At 49.1% G+C, this 25,879-nt stretch overlaps 9 protein-coding genes across 9 annotated transcripts; 7 read left to right on the top strand and 2 right to left on the bottom strand.

Moving 5' to 3' along the window:
* Window positions 1-1,945: 1,945 nt before the first annotated feature.
* On the top strand, window positions 1,946-3,875 carry N7500_007512 (uncharacterized protein; the record flags this gene model as incomplete). Its single annotated transcript, XM_056678656.1, has 3 exons — window positions 1,946-2,257; window positions 2,300-2,885; window positions 2,956-3,875. 3 exons carry the CDS (start codon window positions 1,946-1,948, stop codon window positions 3,873-3,875), a joined length of 1,818 nt encoding a protein of 605 aa, XP_056533656.1.
* A 1,646-nt stretch (window positions 3,876-5,521) lies between these two features.
* Window positions 5,522-6,328, bottom strand: htz1 (histone H2AZ; the record flags this gene model as incomplete). Its single annotated transcript, XM_056678655.1, has 3 exons — window positions 6,177-6,328; window positions 5,837-5,906; window positions 5,522-5,772 (listed from the first exon to the last, which is right to left on the bottom strand). The coding sequence occupies exons 1-3, from the start codon at window positions 6,273-6,275 to the stop codon at window positions 5,522-5,524; spliced, it is 420 nt and encodes a 139-aa protein (XP_056533655.1). The 5' UTR covers window positions 6,276-6,328.
* A 736-nt stretch (window positions 6,329-7,064) lies between these two features.
* N7500_007510 (PHO88 family protein) lies at window positions 7,065-7,758 on the top strand (the record flags this gene model as incomplete). The annotated part of the gene is made up of 3 exons (XM_056678654.1): window positions 7,065-7,081; window positions 7,142-7,302; window positions 7,373-7,758. The coding sequence occupies 3 exons, from the start codon at window positions 7,065-7,067 to the stop codon at window positions 7,756-7,758; spliced, it is 564 nt and encodes a 187-aa protein (XP_056533654.1).
* A 1,268-nt stretch (window positions 7,759-9,026) lies between these two features.
* Window positions 9,027-10,277, top strand: gpdA (glyceraldehyde 3-phosphate dehydrogenase GpdA; the record flags this gene model as incomplete). The annotated part of the gene is made up of 5 exons (XM_056678653.1): window positions 9,027-9,074; window positions 9,125-9,138; window positions 9,201-9,264; window positions 9,329-10,016; window positions 10,078-10,277. 5 exons carry the CDS (start codon window positions 9,027-9,029, stop codon window positions 10,275-10,277), a joined length of 1,014 nt encoding a protein of 337 aa, XP_056533653.1.
* Window positions 10,278-10,627: 350 nt separating this feature from the next.
* On the bottom strand, window positions 10,628-14,194 carry N7500_007508 (glycoside hydrolase family 71 protein; the record flags this gene model as incomplete). Its single annotated transcript, XM_056678652.1, has 3 exons — window positions 10,628-13,017; window positions 13,095-13,674; window positions 13,823-14,194. 3 exons carry the CDS (start codon window positions 14,192-14,194, stop codon window positions 10,628-10,630), a joined length of 3,342 nt encoding a protein of 1,113 aa, XP_056533652.1.
* Window positions 14,195-16,117: 1,923 nt separating this feature from the next.
* On the top strand, window positions 16,118-16,924 carry N7500_007507 (uncharacterized protein; the record flags this gene model as incomplete). Its single annotated transcript, XM_056678651.1, has 1 exon — window positions 16,118-16,924. One exon carries the CDS (start codon window positions 16,118-16,120, stop codon window positions 16,922-16,924), a length of 807 nt encoding a protein of 268 aa, XP_056533651.1.
* Window positions 16,925-17,314: 390 nt separating this feature from the next.
* Window positions 17,315-19,403, top strand: N7500_007506 (DUF4246 domain-containing protein; the record flags this gene model as incomplete). The annotated part of the gene is made up of 2 exons (XM_056678650.1): window positions 17,315-17,950; window positions 18,003-19,403. 2 exons carry the CDS (start codon window positions 17,315-17,317, stop codon window positions 19,401-19,403), a joined length of 2,037 nt encoding a protein of 678 aa, XP_056533650.1.
* Window positions 19,404-21,028: 1,625 nt separating this feature from the next.
* On the top strand, window positions 21,029-24,068 carry hdaA (histone deacetylase hdaA; the record flags this gene model as incomplete). Its single annotated transcript, XM_056678649.1, has 15 exons — window positions 21,029-21,647; window positions 21,708-21,996; window positions 22,046-22,059; window positions 22,111-22,249; window positions 22,300-22,412; window positions 22,459-22,586; window positions 22,640-22,847; window positions 22,897-23,008; window positions 23,063-23,110; window positions 23,160-23,223; window positions 23,274-23,366; window positions 23,423-23,508; window positions 23,565-23,644; window positions 23,698-23,804; window positions 23,874-24,068. The coding sequence occupies 15 exons, from the start codon at window positions 21,029-21,031 to the stop codon at window positions 24,066-24,068; spliced, it is 2,295 nt and encodes a 764-aa protein (XP_056533649.1).
* Window positions 24,069-25,304: 1,236 nt separating this feature from the next.
* Window positions 25,305-25,778, top strand: N7500_007504 (putative BYS1 domain protein; the record flags this gene model as incomplete). Its single annotated transcript, XM_056678648.1, has 1 exon — window positions 25,305-25,778. The coding sequence occupies one exon, from the start codon at window positions 25,305-25,307 to the stop codon at window positions 25,776-25,778; it is 474 nt and encodes a 157-aa protein (XP_056533648.1).
* Window positions 25,779-25,879: the final 101 nt, after the last annotated feature.

The following is a 25,879-nucleotide window of genomic DNA, read 5'->3' as shown; positions in this document are numbered from 1 at the left end:
AGAGATCACGTAGTTCAGACAGAGAGCAAGATCGGAGATATAGTGTCATGTGCAATATGTGATCCCTCTGACCACCCTTTACTGAGACATCTCCTAAACATACCTATTACGGGAACGACTGCCGAAGCGAATCAGACTTCAGAGCAAAAAGTTCCGTAGACTTTTCTAGCGTGACTTGGAAGTGACCATACACTGTACGGATAACGGAGGAGTCTATCCCGAGTACAAGTGTCCGGAGTAGTCACTCAGAGCCGGAGCTCCAGAGCTCCACCAAACCGGGATCTGACACCACTGAACACCTTCTGAGCAGCGTCTAGCGGGTTCTAGCTGGATCACAGGAACCCATAAGGAGCTTCGGTGCACGCGCTAGAAACGGAGGATGCGCGGATCGTGGAGACCAGACAAAAGGTCCAATTTCATGGAAGTGGGACTGGCGCAATATATCTTTCATGTACTCCGTACCGTCAATTTAGCTGTAAAAGCCGATGGGGAAACAACGTGGCCTATCCGGCTGGGCCGAACCTTTAGGGAAATTTCCCAAGGGTATTAAAAATAACTCTTATATGGGTGGCGAGTCACGAACTCGCCCGTGAGGCAGATGGGGCGAAAGGAAATAGGGGGGAACTAACCTCAGGAGTAAATGAGTAATTATAGAAAATCTCCCCCTGAAGATGAAATACAGTAATTAAAATGAAGCGGAGTCCATGAGAAATACTCTCCATCTGCATGTCTAAACGGGTGGTGTATCAAATATAGAGAATCACATCTAACATACAGTGTGTAGTAGTGCAGGACCCCTTGCTAAGCACGAGGCAGGGTGTGAACCCCAACTCTGTCTATACGTCAGACAACCCAGACTCGTGCACATCATCCACGCACCGAAAAAAAAAAGATAATCAAAGTATTTCCCCAAATTTGCTCAGGGATGAGAAGCTATAAGTAGTGTCCACCACGGCGGGGTCCTCTAAATTGCCTAGTGACGAGCCTAACGAGGCACCGGCGTCTTGGTAAAAGGCTAAGCCATCAGGACCTACTCCGTAGAAGGATAGGGATGGAGTCATTAGCTGTGATTTTGACTGTAATTTCTTCAGGGGGGATCTTCCAGGGGAAATAGAGGATAAGGGGAATCCAGCGGGAAGATATACATGATATGATATGTAGATGCAAAACGTTCAATATCGAAAATTACAATATCTACTACTCTGTACTGCGTATGTTGTACTCCATAGCTGCTACTGTTCAGTATTAAATAGTATCATGTCATTGGATCAACGAGTCCACCAGTGTGGCCAGGGGCAATACCAGACTAGATGTACTATAAATGTAATGTTGGAAATGGTATAGACATGTTATATAAATGCTATAAATGTAGACCTATAAGTATGACTTTTAGTCTCCTTGGATCCTCTTTTTCCCCTTTTATATCATAAATAGTTCATCTTCACCTTTCTGCCCGAATACTTGATCCTCTTCCCTCTCTCTCTCTCTCTCTCTCTTTTTTACATACTTATCACCTCCTTACTCCATTTCTTGGCAGCTTCGTGGACTGATTTGCCGTTTGAATTTCCTTGATGAGATCTGTCAACTCCCAGGTTTCATCGGTCTTATAGCAAGTTTCAAGGAAATCCCCGGACCAAAACCAAAAAAAAGGACTTTGAAAAGAAAAGAAGAAAAGCAAAAGCCCCTTGAATGAAACGAAACATTTCGTGACCTTTTCAACATATTTTGCCCTTCCTTCTTTTTTTTTTTTTTTTTTTTTTTTTTGTTCTCCGCCCAGAATCTCCCTCCGATCGGCTTTTAGTCCAAAGTTTTCCCTTTTCCCCAAAACATCCGCACAATCCCGTCCCTCGACGGTTTCTATCCTACCAACTTGTGTGTCGCTCTCATGGTGGAGTAGTGACTGTTATTTCTTTTGGATTCGGAATTCTCGATGAGTTATCAAGACATGTATCACGATCATTCTGCGCGTTCCCCTGGGTCTCAGAGGCATCAACAACCCCTACACCGTCAGCCTTCTCGACAGTTTGATGCATATGGCCCGATGCCGACCAATATGTACGAACAAGACCAGATGCGTTATGAGTCCGCTCGCCTGGAACGTTTGAACCCCTCCCTGCAGAACAACTACGGTTATGATATCTCCGGCTCGCAAACTTGGAATCCCAACGGTTTTGCCAATGCTCAAACTCTCGGAGGAATTCGCTCGGCTTCCGCTAGCCTGAAGCCGAATGCCCGTGGACGTGCTGGCCTCCCCACGGTATGTTGCGTCTGATTTGATGGACCCCCTATCTTCCCCTAGGCAATGAAGGGGAAAAAAAATACTAATAGTCGCCTCAAGACGTGGTTGGATCAGCAACCAAACATGCCCCAAGCATTTTCGAACCTGGGTCCTGGTCCCATTCAGAGCAGCGCTATGCGACCGGAAGCCTCGGCCTCGTCTGCCGACGACGACGAATTGATCCCGACCGCCATTGTTATCAAAAATATCCCCTTTGCCGTGAAAAAGGAGCAGCTGGTTCAGTTGATGACAGAACTCAACCTCCCCCTCCCATACGCCTTCAACTACCACTTTGATAATGGTGTATTCCGTGGTCTGGCCTTTGCCAACTTCACATCCGCCGAGGAGACAGCAACCGTGATCGAGGTCCTCAACCACTTTGAGCTTCAAGGTCGGAAACTGCGAGTCGAGTACAAGAAGATGCTTCCCTTGCAGGAGCGGGAACGGATCGAGCGTGAGAAGCGAGAACGCCGTGGCCAGTTGGAAGAACAGCACCGCCCTATGGGAGGTGGCCCTCAGCTCCAGACGCAGAGCTCTATGTCTTCACTCACCTCGCACATCCCGGCCACCTCGCCGTCGCCCGTATCCCAGCGAGGACAGAAGATTGGTGGGTCACTCAGTTGTTGAAAAAGGTTGTCGAAAATTTGGCCTGTCGCTAACAAAAATTTTCTGTGCAGATGTGGACTTGAACGACACTCAGACCCTTTCCTACTACTCCCAACTACTCCTTTTCAAGGAAGATACTGTTCGCGATTCTGTGATCTTCCCCCACAACCTCACTCCCTCCCAACGTCGTACGGTTCACACTCTGGCTCACAACATGGGCTTGGGTCATGCTTCACGTGGCAGTGGCGAACAGCGCCAGGTGCAGGTCTTCAAGATTGCCGCCGGTGCCAATGTCAGCCCCCCGACCTCCTCCATCCCACCATCTGGCCAGTCGGATAGCGGTCGTCGTGGCCTCAACCGGGCGGCGACCATCGACTTCAGCGAGGCTCGCCAAGAAGCCGGGCCTGGCGCTTTCAACACATTGCGTGGACAAAATTCGGGCTTTTTGGGCGTGATGGACTCACCTGGCAACTTTTCCAATGGCCAGAACCTGCGGGCTGCCAAGTCCTTTGCCGACCTGCGATCTTATACCCCTTCGCCCGTGCCTTCCTCCGCTAGCTTCCCTGCCGCGTTGCAGTCGAATGGCGCCCGCCTTCAGTATGAGGGTACGCCCACTGGTACTTCCAATACCCCGACCCTGACCCCTGCCCAGTCGGGCTCTTCTCTTGGCATGCAGCGTGATGACCTGCTGGTCAACAGCCTGGGTGGCCTTTCCCTCGGCACCGGTATTGGTGGCCCCAACTCGAGCCCCCGTCGCCTGCGAGGCATGTTCTCCTGGGAACAGGACAACCAACAATCCAACGCTGGCGCTATCGGTAGCAATCGTGGCATGGGAATGGGATATGACGGCCAGCAGGAACGCATGCCCGTCCGCCAGCCCCGTGGCCCAACCCCTGACAAGGGCACTGGATTTCGCCGCCAGAATGGCCACCAAACCCGCGGAAGCGATGAACTCCGCACCAACTCCGGAGTAGAGATCATTGTGGAGTAGAATATTGGACGAATTTATTGACGGCGACTCCCCTTTTTATTGCCAGCATCCGACTGATTTGCCGCGAGATGAATACGACTTGTATTACGAGGCCCTGTTCTGCGAATTACCGGCTTACGATTCGATGAGGGATGACGAGATGACAACAACAAAACAAAAAAAAAAAGACCAGAAAATCCTTTTCACTGATCTAGCCAAGTTTTAGACGTTTCTTTTTTTGGGGGGGCAGCTCAACACGCGGTTTGGATGAACGCTTTTGAAAATTTCCCCCGACTCCCAGTTTCAAGAAGACTCTGGACTTTTGTTCTGGACGTGATATCTTTTATTATTTTCCCACTTTCTGATATTGCGGGCGCCTTGCATGCAAATCCATGGATTTCTATGCTGTGTCGGAACGAACTCCACGACCCCGAACACCACTCCTGGTGACATGGGACGCATACGAAGAATGACACAAAAAACCTTTTGCCCATGGCAGAAGAAACGACAATACCAGCATCTTGCATATTCTTGTCTGTTTAGTTTGTACATGGGGTGACTCGCATCCGTTTTAATGTTTCTGGCCCGTCTTATGTCGACCGATTTCCTCTGGAAATTCATGTTCGGTTCTGGCTTAGGCGGTTGTGACATGTTTCTTCTTTTTTATTCATCTTTTTTTCCCCCTTTCTCTTTGCCTTCTTTTCCGCGTGCGTTGACTGCTTTCTTTGACCCTAACGTTGTCTCGCGGAACGGTGTGAATTCACTATATGATTCTGCTGCCTTGGATTGTGCCGATTCTACAAATCTACCTTGCGCAGTGTGGATGCATCTGCATTCCTGTGTGTTGATATATGTCCCATCTCCCATCCTAGAGGGTTCTAGCCCCTCGATGCTTGGGATGTTGCAGTTCAGGGATCTTATTTTTTTTCTTCATTGCCTTTGCCTTTGTACTCAGATCCTCACAGTTCAATCCATGTACCTTGTACCTTTCATTTTACTAGTAGTTGAAGATTATAACTGTAAAATGTATCGAAAAAGGATCTTGGCTCCATGTACGGAGTACCCTTAACATCTTCAGATTCTTCACGGCAAAGATGAACCTCATTTCCCATTCAGTGTAAGGGATAGATTCAAAATCGAGATGCCAAGAGCACATGACGCGGTGCTCGCGTTATTTATCTTTCCGGAGTTATGCATGTTAGTCCCTGTCGATCCTCCGAGCCAAAATGATTTGATATGCAAGGTCTAGTATTCCAGCAGATTGTATACGTGTTTGACCCCTCTGGAACGTGGGAAAAAATTAATCCCATCAGGAAGCGTCGGTCCCGGAGTTCTAAACTTTTACCCTGGTGCAAGTCTACAAGTCGATAATCGTACAATTACTACATAGCAAATGGTGAAGCACATCGAATCAGTAAAATTCCCACTACCAGGATATCCCCATTTTCCCATTACAGCGCCCTATGAACTCGAAACGAAAAGAAACATGATTGAAAGCAAAGACCGGGGAATATCAGTAAAAAAAAATACAAAGTAGAGCGCCGTGAAGAACAAAGACGAGAGGACTGAAAAAAGAGCGGCCGGGATTGATCGTATGTTTAGAAGTCAAGGTGTTGAGGTCCTCCCGCGGTAGCAGCCCATCTTTTCGGAACTTTTCAGATGATAATTTAGAGCTCGATCTTGCCACCCTTCTTCTTTTGCTCGACCTTGAGGAGCAGCGCACGGTTGATCCGGGGAAGAACACCACCAAAGGCAATGGTCGCGCGGATAAGAGTGTCCAATTCTTCATCACCACGGATGGCGAGCTGGAGGTGGCGAGGAGTGATACGCTTGACCTTGAGATCCTTAGCGGCGTTACCCGCCAATTCGAGAACTTCGGCAGTCAGGTACTCAAGAACAGCGGTAACGTAGACGGCAGCTAGAGGGGAAACGTGTTAGAGAGGCGGGTCATTTGAGAGATCAGTCCAAGGAGGATAGCATACCCTTAGCACCGACACGCATCTTATTCTGGGTGTTGTTCTTCAAAAAACGCTTGACACGGCCACAGGGGAACTAGAGAGCGTGATTATGTTAGCAGTCGCGTCATCTCAAATAGCTGGCGATGGGAGGGAAACACGGTCGAGAGAGAGTAAGGATATGTGACGACATGGGATGAGCTCCACGGATATCGAGAAACACTACCCCTTATCGAGCAGCAACGAGGATCCAAGGCGACGCGTCTTCGAGGGGTAGTTTCATCGAGTAACTCATCGCCATCACATTCCCACTCTCGGACGACACACCTCCTAGTCCAGGAATTAGACAAATAATGATCGCACTAACCTGCAGACCAGCCTTTGCGCTGTGAGACTTTTGGGCCTTCCCCGCAGCATCACCCTTTCCGCCCTTTCCACCGATAGACTTTCCCTTTCCGCCAGGCATTGCGAAATAAATGTGCGAAGACGGTCGCAGAAGTGAATATGGTAGATGAAAACCGAAATCAAGACGATTTGGCAGTGGTGTGGATGTGGAGACGATTTAGAAGTGCGGAAGATACGCGCGTTGTTGATGGATGGAGAAGTCAGAATGTGCCAGGCGCCGGCTGTGCCAAAAAAGACACATGGCGCTAGTCCCAAAATGGAACTGTCCTTTCTCACGGCGTTGGGTTTCTTGCCTGGAGATATTTCCATCAGTAGCGTCAGTTGGATCTAGAGAATTAGTTGCTGTATAGTTTTCTTATGACTCCTTTTCTGTTCTTTCAAAAAAAAATAGACAGAAGCCATGATTAGTTTTGGCATGCGAGGCGATCAAGAAGCCAAGTGCGCCTCCAGCCGTTTGAGTGCAATGGGTGTCTCCAGCATAAATGGCTATGATTCACATCTGAAACTTGAGTGGCTTCAATAATCCACATCATTGTGCAACTTCAAGCCATAATGGAAGACCACTAATGTGGTGGTTGCTGACGTTTTGCAAAATAAGCTGGTCTGGTTTGAAGCTGGACCATCACAGTTCCCGGCCAGCAGTGGGGGAGATCACATGATATTGTAACCTCAAATGTCAGGCGACAAACCCTAAGGCCTTCGACGGCCGATAGAGATAGGGCCGGGAGAACTGATTTTCCGGCTCCCTGACATTCCAGAAATGCCAGGTGGCCCGCGACTTTCAAGTTTTGTTTCGCGTTGTACTCCCCCATACTCAACAATTTCTCCATATTGAAAAGTGTCCGGCAAAATGGTGTCTGCTCAAATGTATGGATAACTGCTTGATGATTGACCATATCTATCTGAGAACTAACAATGGTCGCACAGTACCAACCTCGCCATCATCTTGGTGATGATGCAGTTGTCCAAGAAGGTTCCCTTCGAGGACCCTCACGTCCTGATGCTGGTCCGCGGATGCTATCTTCTGTCTAATGTGCTCATCCTGGCTGTCCACCTATACACCCAGTATCAGATCAACAAGAAGAAGGGTACGTTGACGCTGATCACGCGCTCTCCCTACAGGCCCCAAAAATCAAAACTAATGCGCAATATCTTCAGATATGACAACCCTCAAGTACGTTGAGCCCGCCACGATGGGTAGCACCGAGGAGCCCAAGCCCGTGACCACCACCAACATGGATTACGACAAGGCTCAACTGCGCCAGCAGCTCCGCAGCCAACTCATGGGTGTCGGCATGATGGGTGTGATGCACTTGTACTTCCAGTACACCAACCCTCTCCTTATCCAGTCCATCATTCCCCTCAAGGGTGCCTTCGAGTCCAACCTGGCCAAGATTCACGTTTTCGGCAAGCCCGCTACGGGTGATCTCGCCCGTCCGTTCAAGGCCGCTGGTGGCTTCATGTCCCAGGGTGGACCCAAGAGCGACAAGGCCTCCATTGAGGCTGCCGAGAAGAACTGGCGCGGGGGTGTCAAGGAGGAATAAATGCACATCCTGGTTGCTTTCGGCCATTAGTTGACTGTTCTTTTTATTTTCCCCCCATGGGTATTCGATGGTTTGAATCATAGCACTCTTGTTCATTTCTCCCCATTGTACCATAATCCATAATTCATCATACCCAGTTCGAGCTCTCCTTTGTAGGGCTTTGGGACTTTATTGTTAATCTTGAATCCTCCGGTCATGCCATCCTGTATTGTACGATCTCAATCTTGTAGACTAGGATGCCGATAGCTGGAGATTGCGCCACTTGGTGTATCGGCCATTCTGTGTCCAGATGGCCTGATCCAGTCTCAGACTGATGGCAGGGATGCGTCCACGTAAGATCTCCTTTTTTGAGGCCATGAGGCAGGGAATTGAGGCAATTGAGGCAAAAGGCGGATTGATAATCTCCCAAGGTTGGGGACCCCAGTACTTAGAAATCGTCCAAGCTCAATTCCAAGCAAATCAGAAAAAAGTCTGACTGATCCCGTGGCCCCATGTGAGGTTACCGGTGACTCCTTTCAGGGCGGAGGAGCCACCCTTTTATATCGCCATACTCGATCCGTCCACCGCAGAGGGTTGGCCCGCATTAAATGACAATAAAAGGTTAGATCTATCTCATGTAGATGTCCTACATCTATGTACTCCATCCTCCGTACTCCGTATGTGCCATAAGTCCGTAGCTACGGAGGTACATATTTTGCCCCTCAGTCATAGCATCATTGCCCCTCCACCAGCGTCATAGCTATCTCAACCTCGGGAATTTCTGGAGGATTTCTTAGTACCTAATATTATCGTGATCTTCCTTGTAACCGAGTAGACTTCCGAATAGGCAAAAGATTCAAGAGAAAAGATCCGAAGAATAGTCAAGAACCCGAAGAGCAGTTGAATTGCTGGATTCTTATTGGTAGACGGGAGCTACCGAGGGGCAGCGTAGGACCCCCAATATCGTGACTCTTCCTGCTTTGCCCGGTGTATGAAACCGGAAATGCGTTGCTGGGTAGACAAGCGGCAACAGTCGGGAAATTCAGTGTCAAGTCCGATATGCTAAGAGAATGCCAGAGGTCCCCGTCTTGTACGTTCGGTGAGGGGTGATCTGTCCATTGCGTCAGTCATCCATTCATTAATCTTCTCCCTCCCCCAGATCTCTCTTCCTTTCTTCTTCTCTCTTCTCTTCATCAATTCTTTCCCCTCCATTTTACTTCACTATTACAGTAAGATTTCATCATTTTCTTGTGGGATTCTCTACTAACATGCTCTAGTAAACCGCAATCATGGTTGTCCAAGTCGGTATCAACGGTTTCGGTCGTATTGGCCGCATTGTAAGTGAGATTCTCTTCAGATCTCGGGAAACATACTAACAACACCATAGGTCTTCCGCAATGCGTAAGTTACACGAATGAGAAAGAAAAAAAAAGACCCGAGCAATTCTAACCTAGACCAAACAGTATCAACAACCCTGACGTCGAGGTTGTCGCTGTCAACGACCCCTTCATTGAGGTTCACTACGCTGTATGTTTCTTCCCCCAGATCGACTGATTTCCTAGCCTGATATTAACCTCTCGGTGAAATATAGGCCTACATGCTCAAGTATGACTCTACCCACGGTCAGTTCAAGGGCGACATTGAGTTTGTCGATGATGGCCTCATTGTCAACGGCAAGAAGGTCACCTTCTTCGCTGAGCGTGACCCCGCTTCCATCCCCTGGGGTAAGGCCGGTGCCGAATACATTGTCGAGTCCACCGGTGTCTTCACCACTCAGGAGAAGGCTTCCCTCCACTTGAAGGGTGGTGCCAAGAAGGTCATCATCTCCGCTCCCTCCGCCGATGCCCCCATGTTCGTCATGGGTGTCAACAACAAGTCTTACACCAAGGATGTCAACGTCCTTTCCAACGCCTCTTGCACCACCAACTGCTTGGCCCCTCTCGCCAAGGTCATCAACGATAACTTCGGCATCGTTGAGGGTCTCATGACCACCGTCCACTCCTACACCGCCACCCAGAAGACCGTCGATGCTCCTTCTAACAAGGACTGGCGTGGTGGCCGTACTGCGGCCCAGAACATTATCCCCTCCTCCACCGGTGCCGCCAAGGCTGTCGGTAAGGTTATCCCTCAGCTCAACGGCAAGCTCACCGGTATGGCCATGCGTGTCCCCACCGCCAACGTCTCCGTTGTCGACCTTACCTGCCGCATCGAGAAGGGTGCCACCTACGAGGAGATCAAGGCCGTCGTCAAGGCCGCTTCCGAGAGCGGCGAGCTCAAGGGTGAGTGAACGCTTTGTTTGATTATTGATTTCTTTCGACCCGAGATATTAACACTTTTTAGGTATCCTCGGCTACACCGAGGACCAGGTTGTCTCCACCGATCTTAACGGTGATGAGCGCTCCTCCATCTTCGATGCCAAGGCCGGTATCGCCCTTAACGCCAACTTCATCAAGCTTGTCTCTTGGTACGACAACGAGTGGGGTTACTCCCGCCGTGTTGTTGATCTCATCTCCTACATTGCCGGTGTGGATAGCCAGTAGGAATCAGGACAGCGTCCTGGGGTCAGAAGTGTTCTCTAAGGTGATGGGTTCCTTCTCGCACAGCCTACCGATATGGGTGCATGAGGGCCCTGCCTTGTAGAAAAAAACAAGATGATAATGTCATTTAATGAAACGAAACATTTCTAATTCATTCCTGAATTTGTAAGCTGTACAGATTACTTTGTCAAGCATTTTTCTAGGAGTGTTAAGACTAGGGTGTTTGATGTCTCACGAACTACAACATCTATATTCTCGGGCAGTGACACCTATCACTTTACATGAGGCCGCCCCTCTAGAGTCAGACTGGGACTCTATTCTATTCTCAATGAAAATTATTTTCGTTAAACCCATCAAACCTTACACCGGTCCGCAGGAATCACTTTTCTCAGCGATTCATCATGTCGCTTAAACACATCCCCAAGTTTGCTCACATCCTCCGCTCCCATCTCCCGCTTCTTCGACGCCGCCTTGGAATAATTTTTCCCCGTTCTACGACCCGCAGCACCCAAAAGAATATCCACCACCGCCACAGCCGGGCTCGCCTTGTTCTTGACAGCATCGTACACGCCCAACGCCGTGCTGCCAAGAATATCAACCACAACCGCGGCCTCGATCACCCAAGCCAGCCCCGCGATCTCGCCGGCAATCTCCCCGACAAAGGGCACAACGACCAGAACAGCGGTGAGAATCTTCATGATGAGCTCTGTCTCCTCCAACTCCTTTTCTTGCTTGCCGAGCTCTTTGACTTCCTCCATTGACTCGACTGCCTGTGCGAGCATAAACACAGGAAGTGAGACGGCCTCGACTGCGTCGTCGTAGTCCCCGTCCCAAAAGCCAAACATCATTTCTGTCCAGGTCGTTACGATGTCCAGCTCCAACTGGTCGAATTTACCGCCGCTTTTGCTGATGATATCCTTGGGGTTCGCGAAGGTCATATTCTTCGCCGGTTGCGGGAAATCTTCCAACACAATCATACCATTCTGACATGTATCAGGCCGCGAAGGATTGACAGGCCCACAAGGATTGATAATGTCCCAGTCCTCAAAACTAACCCAGTCTTTCTGGATCCCACGCTCGGCCGCGCCCTTCCAGAATCCCGCCTCGTCATTGAAATCGTAGTCTATATGATAAGACCTGGCGACGGAATGAACAGGGCAGACTTTCGGGTCGTGTTGCTCTCCATCGTGAAGCGTGCAGTCGAAGTATTTATTGCCTGGCCCTTTGTTGCCCCAGGACACAAATTCCCGGATTTGCTGCGGGACGACCCGGTCCATGTACTTGAGGTAATATTTGAACCAGTAGTCGTAGTCGTTGTCGACGGCTGTGAAGTTGGCTTTGGTGTCCTTCAGGAGCTTGAGGGTGACTTGCATTGCGTGAATGCCCGTGCAACCACTGGGGATAGTGGAGAGTGACTTCTGGAGACCCCCCATTGTGTTGAATGTGAGTGACAGATCACACAGTTCGGGTTCTGCAAGGGCGTATTCCAGGCATTGGAGATCTTCAGAGTCATCGTTGCACATGACGACCTCATTGGGGTGGTATTCCTCGCAGGCGGTCTCGGGGCAGTAGCCGCGGGTGCAGGCAAAGCTACAGAGGCCCGAGTCGTCACCGTCTAATGTCCATTTACCATCGTATTCTGAGTTTTGAGGAGGCGGAGGAATCAATGTTCCGGTCGAGGTACAGGTGCAGTGCTTGATCGGACAAAATCCAAAGTCGCATGCATACTGGCAAAGGCCGATAAAGCTGTCCTGCCCCGTGCCAGAAGTGCAGGCAGATGGGAGGAAAGGCGACACTGTGGGCTCGGTTAGGGCAACCTCAGTTGTTCCGCATGCCTCGGGTGGGCAGTAACCATAGTTACAGGCAAAATCACAGAGACCGATATAGCTGGACCCTTCGCCAGCAATCGGGTACCCTTTGATTCCCGTTGGCTTTGGGAGCTTCTTGGGCGGTCCGAGCTCTAGACAGCCACAGGCGCCAAGGGGACAGTATCCGTAGCTGCAGGTGAACTCGCAAATGCCCTTGAAGTTGCCCTTTGCGGTGCCCCTGATACACTTTTGCTCGTCGATAGCCAGCTTAGGAGACACGCCATTGGGGATTTTGGGGCCTGCTGCACTCCCCACCCACGCGTTCCAGTTGGTGTACCCGTGCAGGCAGCTCTCGGTGATATCTGTTCCGGTAAATGAGGCGATAGTCTTTCCAGAGCGTGAGAGAGCGATCTTGACAGCACCGCGGTTACCGCCGTAAGCCACGCTTCCATGAAAGACACCCACGCCCCCGCTGGGTTTGTTTTTCCATTCTGCGGGCAGTGCCACCCCACCCACCGTCACTGATATATCAGCCTCGAGGGCCAGAACCGCGGAGAAGACAATGACATCTTGGGCGACTTCCGCAGGGTCAAACTCAACCTGAAGCTGCTCGGCCGTGTTGCCGGATGTCCCGCCACTATTGCAAGCCGCGGCCGGATTTGGACGGTACCAGCCAACGAGTTCCTCTTGGGAGATCGATGCCTTGCCTTTTTTGTACGTGTCGATCCAGTAAGGGAGGAGCTTGCGCCAGGCATCATGTGGCATCCCAAGAATGTAGTTGTAAGGGGCTTTTCCGACGTCAAAGGCCTTGTAGTTGCCCTCAGGCAGTGGGCCGATGTAGTGTGACTCTCCGAAGTCGTTCCAGCTGATGATCTGGACCAGGTCTGGCTGCACAACCATGACCTCTTCCCAGCGATCTCTCCACAGGTTGTCTCCTGGTCCATCAGTCATCTGTCAGCAAGAAGATCCCATCTCACGACGAAGCACAACAAGAGTGAGATATGTCACTTACCGCGCCAGAGCCAGTTCTTATTATATCCGGGTAGATTAGTATAAAACCACGGCGAAACCGGCATCATATAGGGCTTCCCTCCACTTCTCTCCAGATAATCCAGATACGACGCATCAACATACGTATCCATATCTGTATTTCCCCACGGCCAAGCCGCCCAGTTAAACAGCCCATCCGCTGTTTTCAGTGCCAACGCATCTTTAGCTCCCCGCGACGACCAATCCGGCATGAAGAAACAGTCAACTTCGGCCTTGATCTGCACCCAGTCTGCCGCATTCGCTGGCCCTTCAAATGTCGAGACCAGCGGCTTACCTCGGAAGTGATAGTACGCACCAAATGACGTCCAGTCACGGAGTCTGTCAATCACATCATCCTTGGCAAAGGGACCGTTGCCAGCGTAGTCGAAGGAGAGAACAAATTTGAAGCTTAATTTGTCGGCGGTGACAAAGGCCTTGAGGAAAGCTAGATTGTAGTCCACACCTGATCCGAAGTTGAGAGCGAAACCGTCGATGTGGGCCTCGCGGGCGAGGTTGATCTCGTGCTCCCAGTCTCCTAGGTCCCATTCTCTGGCATTTTCGAGCTAAGAAGGAGTTAGCCTAATCGAAGAGATAGTATGTTGATAGCCTAGTTCAGGGATAGTGGTTGTGGGATGACGAGAAGAGTCGCAGTGGAGTCCCGTCAGGCAGAGGTAGAAGTACTACCAACATCATATGTGTAGTCAAGCTTACCATAAAGTGTGCAAAGACAGCCTTGGGCTCCTTCGCTCTGGTGACAAGCACATCGCTTGTCGAGTGAGAAGATCGGTGATCAATGGACGAGCCACGGTGGTGATGGCGCCTTGAGGAAGGGCCGTGAATGTGATGGCTTCGATGAGTTAAGTAAGTCGAAGAATTTGTAGCATTGCCGAGATATGCTGAGTGCCATGATAGGACTTTCGCCAGATCCTCAAACGTTGTATACGAACGAATCTTCGGGGACCAAGTACCGTTCAGACGTGCAAATGCCTGAATAACATTGTGGCTAAAGGTTCGGTTCTCGGAGGTGGACGACGAAATGTCTGGAACTACCACTGTGGCAAGGCAGAGGGCGTTCTTTATCAGGACTGATAAAATCAGAAGTAAGTGTAGAGGCTTCATTGTGCCGAGCCTCAGAGCCTTGGATTTGGCAATTTAAGGAATGGCGCAGCTTTTAAGCAGACATAGGAAAGAATTGAACAAGATATAGATAAAGAAGCGTGAGGAAATGGTGGCTAGACTTGATATACAGAAATGAGGGACTTGAGTGAATATAAGTACCCTGCTGGCGCCTATCACTATCATAGAAAAGCTCTGCAAAAACCCCTTTTCTCTAAGATGCTCAGGTGAGCTGAAAAATCCCTCATATCCACTGGGACTCTTAAGACTTGGTCGATATTAGTGAGGTGATAATGGGTTCACACACATGGCAGACGAACCAGTATTTGCGACAGGAACCTCAGGCCCTTGCTAGACTTGGCCCGATTGGGATTACACTCGCGCTAGTAGCCAGGCTGAGAATTGGCGATATCTATGCAGTACGCAGTATCCGAAATCGACAGTCTTTTTCTTATAAGCGAAGCGCTATCATACCATGTTTCACCTCGGGAGCCCTTAGTGTGAGACTGGGATGGATCTCTAGACTTGACCTAGGCTTATTCTTAGGTTATCCTAGGTATTATCCTATAATCGACTATTTTCTAGGACACCTAGGTGGTTTGAAATTTTGAAACTGTTCGTGATACGTTCTGTTATCATTTGGTAGGCTAATATGTCGATTGTTGAAATCAATCACTAGATCATTCAATTGTTTGAAACAAGCAAATATATATCAAACCCGTATCGATACAAAAAGCTGGTGTATACCAGTGTTGTTGAGATTCACTTTTTGACGCGGCTCACCTGCGACTCTCACTTGTGGCGGCTTATAGCCTATGAGATAATTTCCTACACGCGATATCACATTCAACGGAGGAAGACCTTGATGGGGAAATGTGGGGACGGTCTATATAAAAGATCTTAAAGTGAATCGGGGATATGCAGGTGCTCTAGCGTACAGTACGGTATTAGCCCTAGGCTTCTAGATACGGCGTAAAATGAGTGGCGTCTCGGTCACATCAAAACGGGTTTTTGGCCCACAGTTAAATTACAAGCTTAAGTGTACCTGGACCCACCGGGTCAGATATGTAATCAGTCGCCAGCCTTGCGAACACAGTCCTTTGAGCTTAGGAGAACATATTTCGAACGCTCTTGGATTAAAGCGCTAAATTACTTGAACCTTTGGCCCCAGACTAGTCCAAATTTCTAGCCGAGAAATCCCGACTTTCGCCCCATCTCTCGGCTTGACCTTAGCTGCCCTAGATTCATCTTGGCACTGGTTATCGTGCCCTCTAACTCTGTACTAGTTCGTAACAACTTATTAAATATTCGCCACTAATCTAGGATAGAATCGCTGCCAAGTACCGTTTAGGAGACTACTACAAGTAGTTACAAGTAGTTACAAGCAATGAATGTCACGTTCAACGGAGGAACACCGTACTGGGAATGTGGAGACCCTGCGAGTCCAGGAACGTTCTCTTCATGACTTGGAGTCAATATGGGATCTAGGAACTCACAAGCGAGCACAAGTGACCCTAACTCGCCAAAGCCTGACTGGGTTCCAGCTGGAAGAGATCTAGAGCCGTACCGAGGGATCCATACTATACACGGCTTCACCGGGAACTGTAACGTTAGATTCTCGATAAACTGTGACAAAGGAGAAATCTATAGTAGTAATAGAAGTCCCCTGGGTCAAGGCAGGCCACTAGAGGAAGTCCTCGGGTAGAAAGGGGAAAAAGCCTAGGAGGTAGTCGATAGTTTGGTTTCAGTTTCGTAGAGTATATAATTTGGTCCTCGCCCGAGGCAAGTAGTTAAGTGATAACCAAGCATATCTATATCATCCTTCCTCATTCTCTATCATCTACCCATGAATTGACAACCCTGGTGTCCGTCGTCGATTGTTCCGTTACCATGAAGCGATTGCCATTGCTTCTCCTCTTCACGCTCATTCAGCTGCTACCTGGAACCGTCGAGGCGCTCAGCGCGGCCGGTGGAGCAGAAACCGTCTTTTTCTACCAAGCCTATCTGCTGGAATTGCAGCATGTCACAAATCCAGAACGTCGTGCGATTGCTCGCAAGTGCCCTATACCTGAGGGGAGAGTGGGGTGCAGCTTTGCCGAATTTGTGAAATTCATAAGCAGCAACAAGGCCCGGGGAAAAAATCAAGAAAACTGGTCCCAGCTTGTAAAGATCTTTGACGATGCCGAAGACACGTCCCTACGGGAGACCTCCAGGAAACTCCGAGAAGCGCACTTTTTCGCCGAATACGACCAAGAAACATTCTTTGAGAAGGACCCTGAAGCCCACTCCTTGTCTGTCGCCATTCGGAAAGCAAGGGCAATCGTGACGACTACCAAGAAACCTAAATACCCGGACCATAAACGAAAAATGATCGAAGCATTGGAGCTGGAGAGTGAATTGCGGCAGGCGGACAACATGAAATTTTTCATCCCAAAGTTGGAGGGAGAATTGGGTATAACGTTGGAAAGGAAGTTAGCAACGACGTCCGATGGGCTGAAATATGAGACGTACGACATCCAAGCAACGGCGGAAAAGAACGAGGGCGTCCAGGATTTGGCAAAGAAGCTCGAGGAGGCAGCAAACAAACTGCGCAAGATGACGAGAAAGAATGGGGATGACATGGAATTCGCGATACATCAGGCGGTCATTCGAGAGGTACAGGAGTCGCTTGCTAAACTGAAGGAAAAGTGTCCTTAGCTTGTTCTAGAATCTCCGGCGGTTTAGCTTACCTGGTGGTTCAACTGCCTGAGGTTCAAAATCACTGTGACTGCGTCTTAATTTCGTCTAGTAGTCTACCATTTCCATCTAGATTTTGTTGCCAGACTGGTGGCAGGAGATAGAGCGGAAATTGGGTTGAAGATTGTAAGATTTAATTGAAAACTTTCTGTTTGGGTAATTTCAGTAATTTCAGTAATTTGTGTAATTTATGTAATTGTGTATAAACCTTGGGACCCACCCTCGGTAAAGCCGCCCGGGATCCATGGATTGATGGCAAGGTGACTACAAGTACCTAGGTACCATGTTATTCCTATAATTATCGGGGCTTCTTCCATCTTCTTCATTCGTAACTCACCACTTTACTGAACAATGATCGAGATCACCCAGACCCCCTTGGATAATAAATCAGCCCCGCTACAAGTCCCCGGCCTCAATGATCTTCCCATCAATGTATTACTCGCCCACGATCAATTCGCCACAGGCACGAATGAGTGGCGCGCTCCCATTCTCACGGTCAAAGAACTAGCCATGCTAAATTTAATCAACTCCATCACCGACCGACCGGATTGGCACCGCGACATCTTTGACCAGCGAGTTATCGCTCAATGGCGAGAAGACGCTGTTGCATCGTCGCCGCTGATCAATGACAAAACGTGGGATTGGTGCTTGCAAGAACTGCAAGACAAGGCTCAAAAATTCGATCGAGATGGCAGTTCCGTCGTCTTCAACACGAGCAGCGGTGTCTGTAAATCCGATACGGCAGTGTCTTCCGACCTGAAATTACAGCTGTCGAATTCCGTCGACCTGTTATCTCATCAAACTATCCGCCAGAAGTCAGAGTCAGCTGTGTTGAATTTCGTCGACCCATCTCTCTTTCCTCTTGTCTATGGAAGAACGAAAATCCTAGCCGATGGACAATCGTGTGGAATGAACGAGCATTCCTGGTCGTCGCGCAGTAAAGAGGGCCCGATGGTTTCGGAACTCCCCCAACTGGCAAAAGGGGGGGTCAACCTGGTCATGGGGTAGCGGGAGGTACGTCTGGTCCTCAAAATTCCAGTGGCTACCGTGTGAAGTGGAATTCACTGGTCCCCCTGGGTCTACGGATGTTCGGATTTCGTCTTATATCAACGATCTCCATCCGACGAATAGCGAGATTTACTCTGCTGTCGAGACTGTGATTTCCGCCAGCATTAAGCAATGGAACGACGTTATGGTTCGTAACAAGTGGTTGAAAGCGGGCGGCCTTTTTAACTGGAATTGCATCCACTGTCCGCGTGAGCCCATGCGAATACGCACCTACGGAGTCGAGTGGAAGGCCCAGTTCCCTGAATGGGCGGAAAAGTTGCCCCCCAGGAAAGACGAGAGTAAACTCTCTGCGGAGGAATATGAAGCCATGTGTGCCCAAGTGGAGGCATACATTCAGGAACCTGAATCCAAGGACGAGGTACTCTGGGATAAAATCAGAACGCAGAGCATCCCAGAGGATTGGAAGATCCGCTGGGGCTTACTTCGCACAGCTTTGACGAAGTATGCCAGTACCTTCGTCTTTGAGCACTCGGACCCAGGAACAGTGTACTCGTATGCAGACTGGAAAGCCGGAAGGACCAAGAAAGCTATCGTTGGCCCGCCGGACGACGAGTGGGTTTGCAAACCGGATCATGAACTGGGTCAATTCTTTAACTCACACCCCTGGCTGAGACCCTACAGATGGAAGTACCTCCCACAAGAAGAGGGAGATACGGATCACCGGTTCTACACGCTTTCATTGCAGGATGAATTTCGGGGGCAGGGTCTTCAGGTTGTCGCCCGGATCCACAGCATCGAGCTAGACCCTGAGACGCCATCCTTCCCTGGCGAAGAGTGGCACATCGAAGGAAATGCAAACGAACATATAGCCGCCAATTCTATCTACGTGCTTGATTCGGAAAATATATCCGAGGCGCAAATCAGCTTCCGGCAGAGGTGTGACCTAGGGTCTACCTGGGTCTACGATCGAATCGGTGCCGCGGATTCAGACGACGAGGATGATGACATATTCCTAAAGCATTCCCTCTGGGACCTCAAGTATATAGGGAAACTTCTCGGATACGACAAGATTCAGGGTAGTCCAGCCTGGCAACGGCTCGGGGAGGTAAAGATGCCCCCAGGCCGCCTGATCTCCTTCCCCAACGCCTTTCAGCGCCGAATGGGGCCATTACAGCTTCAGGACAAGACCAAGCCTGGCCGCTGTCGTTTCCTCACTTTGTCCCTTGTCGACCCAACCTACCGGCTTTGCTCTACGCGGAACGTTCCACCCCAGCAGACTGGTTGGATCAAAGGCGAAGGTGTTGAGTCTGTGGTGCAAATGGATATGGGAGAGGCCCTTGAGTTGAGAGAGGAATTGGTCAAGGAACATACCAAAAAGGATAAGGATGTCTTTGAACTTGCTTCACATCTCTCTTTTCCTGGGTTTTGGTAAGTGCACAGGGTAGCCAGTTAAAATATACACCCTTTTCAATGCTCTGACATGTCGACATCTCATGTCTGCCTTCACTACCCAAAGTGAGCGATACAGATCCAGGTGCCTTTAAGCCAACAGCGAAGCTTTTGTTCGTAGTGTCTGTATGTCTTTAACCTACTATTGGAAATTGAAAGATTCCCCTTGTTCGGGCAGTTTCAGCCCGCTGTATACGTCAATACATGCATTTCCAAGGTTATCACGTGAGACCATCGTAGAATCTTTATGGTCCCCAAGGGATTTTTATATCCCTTCGGTACCTAATCGGACGTTCTGGTTTTCTCTTTAGCCTTTTGGCCTGGTGGCTAAATGCAACCAGGGGTAGCGGCCTAATTCTCGTTGGGATTACAGATGTAGAAAAGTCACGCGTGATGTAAATAGTGCGTTGCGTTTTATTGATGTAACTTACGCTCGTAACTACGCTCAGCTCATGGGTGCGCCGGGCCCGCCAGTGAGTGTGGTTATGTAATACTCAGTGACCAAAAAGCAGCCAGGACTGCGTACTAAAGCGGAAAGGGGACGCCAAGAAGTGACAGAGGAAATCAGTCTGTATGTACTCCGTACTCCGTACAGCATATGTAGGTACATCACATGTTGTACATGGAAAATTTGCTTTGCACTGGATTCTAGCAATGATCGTCATTCTGGCTATACATCTTACACTCAGAAGAAATGATAACCAAAATCTCTTGTTCAGCAAAGCCATTTTAGAAGCATGGTAGTATCTTAAATGTAACGTCCCGAGAGGTCTTACTATCATCTCATCCTCACTACAACATACGTTAGGATCTAGATACAGAGGCCGTCTAAGTGGCCAACCTGCTCTAATGGTTTATTCTAGAACCACCTGAGTCTATAGGCCAATAGAATTTTATACGGTATCTGAGATTGAATGTAAGTTAATTCATCTGTATGCTTGTAAACCTTTCAATGATCACCTTGGACGCCCTCTAAACCGTGGAGAGGGATAAGTCAGCACATACTAAGTACCCACCGCCAATTATAACGCATTACGCCGATCCATTCCTGGCAGCGGTCAGTTGGGCGGTGAACATAATTATGTCAGGCATTAAGAAAGCCTGGCCCAAAAGGGATCCAACATGCACATTGATCCATTCCCTTTGTCACTCAGTGGACTTGGCTATTCTGTCCTTGATTTCTACCCACTACATTAAGGTCTGCAATTGCATTTCTTTGTGAAAATTATTCACTTAAAGATCACTCTGGCTTTATTACGCTCCAGGTGAATTGCAGTGTCAGTCCGATCTACGGCAGGAAACGATTGTATACCAGTCCTTACGTTTGCATAGAGCACACTTTGAAGCATTACTGCAATCTTTGGTGAAAATCCAAGCATTGATTGACGACTGGAACATTCGACCGATTGATCTATTTTACACTCTATTGTGCAAGGTGCATCCCACGGCGTGAACCAGAAGCATCAATCAAAGCGCTTTTAGTTCGATATCAAGCTCCAAGATTGCTAGACAAGCCCAAAGGCTCTTTTGTGATACTGCTCTGTAATGAGCTAAACAGAGCAAAGCTTGAATTGAACCAAAGGGCTTCTCGTGGCTTCCCCTTTCGTGATGGATGAGGACGAGGATACAGTTATGGGCGATTCCCATAACGTCTCTACCCTGACTGCAAACCCATCTTTCACCGAAGTTCCCCTTCCCACACATCTCAGCAATCATCCCACCCCAAATTTTGCCCCTTCTTCAATCCCTCAACCGGGTCCAATATCCCTATCACCTGGCTCTGAGCAATCTCAACCTCAGGAGACCATCGTCTCCACCGGAATGGCCCCTCCTGAACGCTTGACCAAGACAAGCGACGGTGATAGCTCTGCAGCCGAACAGTTAAAACGGGATAGCTTAGTTGAACCTGACTCTGACTGGTCTGACGACGAGGTCATGGCTAAGGCAGGTCTTCCACTGGCGTCGCTTGCCACAGGACTTTGCTATGACCATCGCATGCGTTACCATTGTGAGGTTCGCCCACAAAGTGACGTTCATCCGGAGGATCCCCGACGCATTTACTACATCTACAAGGAACTATGTCGCGCCGGTCTTGTTGATGACCCGGAATCATCTCGACCCTTGGCGCCCAAAACCTTGCAACGGATCCACGCCCGCAATGCAACCGAGGAGGAAGTGACTCTCATCCATACTGATGCCCATTATGCATTTGTTCGCAGCACAACTGGTATGTCTTCGCATTCACCAGAAAAGCTGGCTTTGATAGATTCACTGACTGGATAAATAGATATGCCTAACGAGGTCCTTATTCAGCTGGAGAAAGATCGCGACTCCATCTATTTCAACAACCTGACCTTCGCTTCGGCCATTTTGTCTACTGGAGGCGCAATTGAGACATGCTTGGCTGTCGCCCAGCGTCAGGTGAGGAATGCCATAGCCGTCATTCGCCCACCCGGTCACCATGCCGAGGATGATGCCGCGATGGGATTCTGTCTGTTTAACAACGTGTGTGTTGCAGCACGCGTTTGTCAAAATAGGCTAGGAGACGCGTGCCGGAAGATCATGATTCTTGACTGGTCAGTATCATCCACAATTTGACCATATACCAATACTGACTTGTACCAGGGACGTTCACCATGGTACGCTGAATTCTTAATGTGATTGAAAACAATCAGGCTCACATACCGTAGGCAACGGAATCCAGAAAGCATTTTACGATGACCCTAATGTTCTTTACATCTCTATGCATGTTTATCAGGACGGTCGCTTCTATCCTGGAGGCCCTGCGGGAGACTGGGATCAGTGTGGCTCAGGCGCTGGAGTCGGAAAGTGAGTTTGTCTTTGAGCACACGAGATAATCAAAGTCTGACCCTCCCTAGAAATGTCAATATTCCTTGGCCCGACCAGGGTATGGGCGATGGTGACTACATGTTCGCCTTCCAGGAAGTGGTGATGCCCATCGCCCAAGAATTTGATCCCGACTTGGTAATCAGTGAGTATACTCCTCTCATTGAGTCTAGAGTTACTGACCACAATAGTTGCTGCTGGGTTCGATGCTGCCGCTGGTGATGTGCTGGGTGGCTGCTTTGTATCGCCAGCTTGTTATGCCCAAATGACTCACATGCTCATGACTTTGGCCAATGGAAAGGTCGCTGTCTGCCTGGAGGTCAGTAGAATACCTGCGTAAACTCTTGCTTGCTTGACCTGATCTCGAAACAGGGTGGATACAACTTCAAGTCTATTTCAAAGTCGGCTCTGGCTGTGACCAAGACCCTTATGGGAGAGCCCCCGGACCGTTTGTTGAGCAGCTCTCCCGCCGACTCTGCGGTTGCAGCGGTCCGCCGGGTGAGGAGCATTCAATCCCAGTATTGGAGTCGTCTGTACCCCAAGACATCTGATCACCCGGTCTATGCGAATCGCCTCCACGGTAAGAATTATAATTGCCTCCCAATCGGCAGAGCTGATGAGTTCTCTAGATGTTCTTCGCGTTTACCAATCGAACCAGCTGTATGAAAGTTGCAAACTCACCCCGTTGCACATCTATCGCACCGCTATCTCGAAGTCATTTGACAAACAAGTTCTGGCAAGGTAAGCTGCGTTACCAAATCTCGATACTTTAACCTGAGACTCACCATCTGGCAGCCCTAACTACCACCAGCGTGTGCCGCTTATTGTCATCTTCCACGACCCGTGAGTGTTCCAACATTAAGCCACAAAACGTATGACTCACAGTATCTAGACCTGAGATTGTTGGACAGCCTCATCCCGTGACCAACAAGTTGGAAGCGCACAATGTTTGGATGGTTTGTGATCTAATATGATTGATTGAGATTGTCCGCTAACATGACAAAAGGCCGATTCACTCACCGAGTATGTGAAATGGATCGTGGGTAAGGGCTACGCAGTCATAGATGTCAACATTCCCAAGCATGTATCTCGGGAAGCGGTAAGTATAGCCGTGCAGTTCTTTGTACAGACATCGGCTCATTCGAATGGGTTTAGGTTGCCGGTCAATACAAGTCGGAGGATGAGGACCGCCCGTCTGCCACTGAGGAACTTGCTGGATACTTATGGGACAATTACATTGAGTGAGCTATGGCCAGCCAAAAACGTTGAATATCATTGATCTGACGAATCGTCAAAGTGCGAACCAGGCAACCGACATTTTCCTGCTCGGCGTCGGCAACGCTTTCTTAGGCGTGACGAACTTGTTGATTAACAGAGGTACGTTCAGGCCAAAATTGAGTATCATTTAGATTTGCTTCTAACTGAGGTAGAAAATCTCTACAAGCGTGTCAGCGGGGTTGTCTCATTCGTATCTGAGAATGCCGTCCGCGCGGTCGCATCTCACACGCAGACCTGGCTATCGAAGTGGTATCGTGAGGTAAGCTTCCTATAAATTATTTTATGATATCTTTTACTCATTCCTTTTTCTTTGTTCTTTCCATTTCAGAACTCCCTTGTGTTTGTTTCAAACTCCCATGGTGTGTGGAATAGCACAGACCGAAAGCCTCTTTCCAAGCGCTACGGACAGGTGGTTCGATCCCCGAAGTCGAATCTGAACGAGATGCTTGACGAGCATAAGGAGGAGGTGTTTAACTGGATCTCTGAGCGTGCAGACCGAGAAGAATCCGATGAAGATTCTTGAATTCTTTGCTGATTTCCAGATCGAGGACTAGTGAATCCGTAGGATTCCTAAGGTGGTATGCATAGAGTCATGCGGTTTATCATCGAAGAATCCTCTTTCCATATCCTAGTAATGACATGAAACTATCTTGCCAGTTACATATGTACTTTATTTGCTTAGTCGTGAGGGAATTCCCCCGATGGAAATAAATCAGGGAAAATCATAGTAACATCTCTCTGTCATCGATCTTTGTCGCCTTTGATATTGTACTATCCACCACCACGGAAGACTAAATAAATGTCAAGATGTCATTTACAAAATCTGAGAGCCGTTCCGAGGGGTGTTATCGGCACCTTTTTTTTTTCATATTTGAGACATTTGGGGCTTCACTGTTGTGACACACTACCAACCATACCTCGATATTTTGGCGGTTTACATAACAAAGAAGCGAGTATGAGCTGTTTCCGGGTGACTCTACAGAGTAGATACATGTATATCGTATACTGACTTTCCCAGTGTGGCGTTGATCTACATGTCGCCCTCGGGATGTACATAACGATGTCTCACTTTGTACCCCAGAAAGTCCTGGCGTGGCACAACATACTCTAGCCGCTTTCATATTTATGCAAGAAAAAAGCCTTGTCTCTTCTCTTTCTCTTCGTTAATTGGCATGTATGATCGGAAATATCATGTCAATCCATGGCTGCTCTCGTCTAGGAGTGAATACACCCAATGATCGGGTCAGAGCGCTGTGAGACATCGTATTCTTTTCACTACATCCATCGACTCTTTTTCTTTCTCGTATCTCCACAGGCATCGATCCTCCACTGGCATCGCTCCTCCACTGACATCGCTCCTCCACTAACATCGATCCTAGAAAACCTCTGGCCATGAGATGCGGGGATTTTGTAAAATCCTACGAACACTTCCTTCTGCATTCCTACTCCTGGTCCTGTGACGGATGGCCTGACCGCTGCCCGAGTACGGAGTAGTCAGGGCTTCAATAGGTTGATTTAGGATTAAATGTCTTGGATGTGGTGAGCAAACCAGTATGGTTTTCACTGGCAGCCCTGCTTTTGGAACCGAGACTATACTTGGATCAAAGGAAGACTAGGTATAGGCTGGAAATTCGACGCTCAATCCACCACCAGGGAAACTATGTAAGGGGCCTCGAAGAACCGTCCAAGAAAGCTATCCTCACCACTTTCCAACGAACTTGATTACCTGACCTCAAATCAAAACAATTTGCCAATCAACATGCACTTCTCGACTGCGGTTATTGCTTCCGTTGCCGCTCTGGCACCTCTTGCCAGCGCCGTTGGCAACGCCATCGTTACCAACCACTGTAAATTCCCAGTTTACCTGTGGTCTGTTGGTGGCAGCATTGGCCCCAAGCAAACTATTCCGGCAGGCGGCAGTTACAGCGAAGCACTACACCACGACAGTGCCTCCGGTGGCATCTCGCTGAAGATCACCACCGTCGACAACGGCCTGTACAACGGTAGCCCCCAGACCAACTTTGCCTACACCCTCGACCCTGGCACAGTTTGGTACGACCTGTCCGATGTTTTCGGCGACCCATTCTCCGGCAAGACGATTGTCGTGAAGCCCACAGATACGACTTGCTCGAACATCTGCTGGGCGCAGGGTGTCAACCCTGGTGGTAGCCAGACTAAGAACTGCAACTCGAATACCAGCATCAACCTGAACCTTTGTGCAGCCAAGTGCTAAGCGCCCGGCTCTATATGTGATATTTTGATATGATAGGGGTAGTGTCCACTAACACATGCGGTTTAACCAGCCGAGCTGCGGGGAAGAACCTCGAGGGACCA

Source organism: Penicillium coprophilum (assembly GCF_028826855.1).
Source record: "Penicillium coprophilum strain IBT 35676 chromosome Unknown utg000004l_segment0_segment0, whole genome shotgun sequence".
In the NCBI taxonomy this organism is placed as follows: Eukaryota; Fungi; Ascomycota; class Eurotiomycetes; order Eurotiales; family Aspergillaceae; genus Penicillium; species Penicillium coprophilum.
The sequence above is the reverse complement of the archived record's forward strand: the minus strand, read 5'-3'. Positions and strand labels throughout refer to the sequence as shown.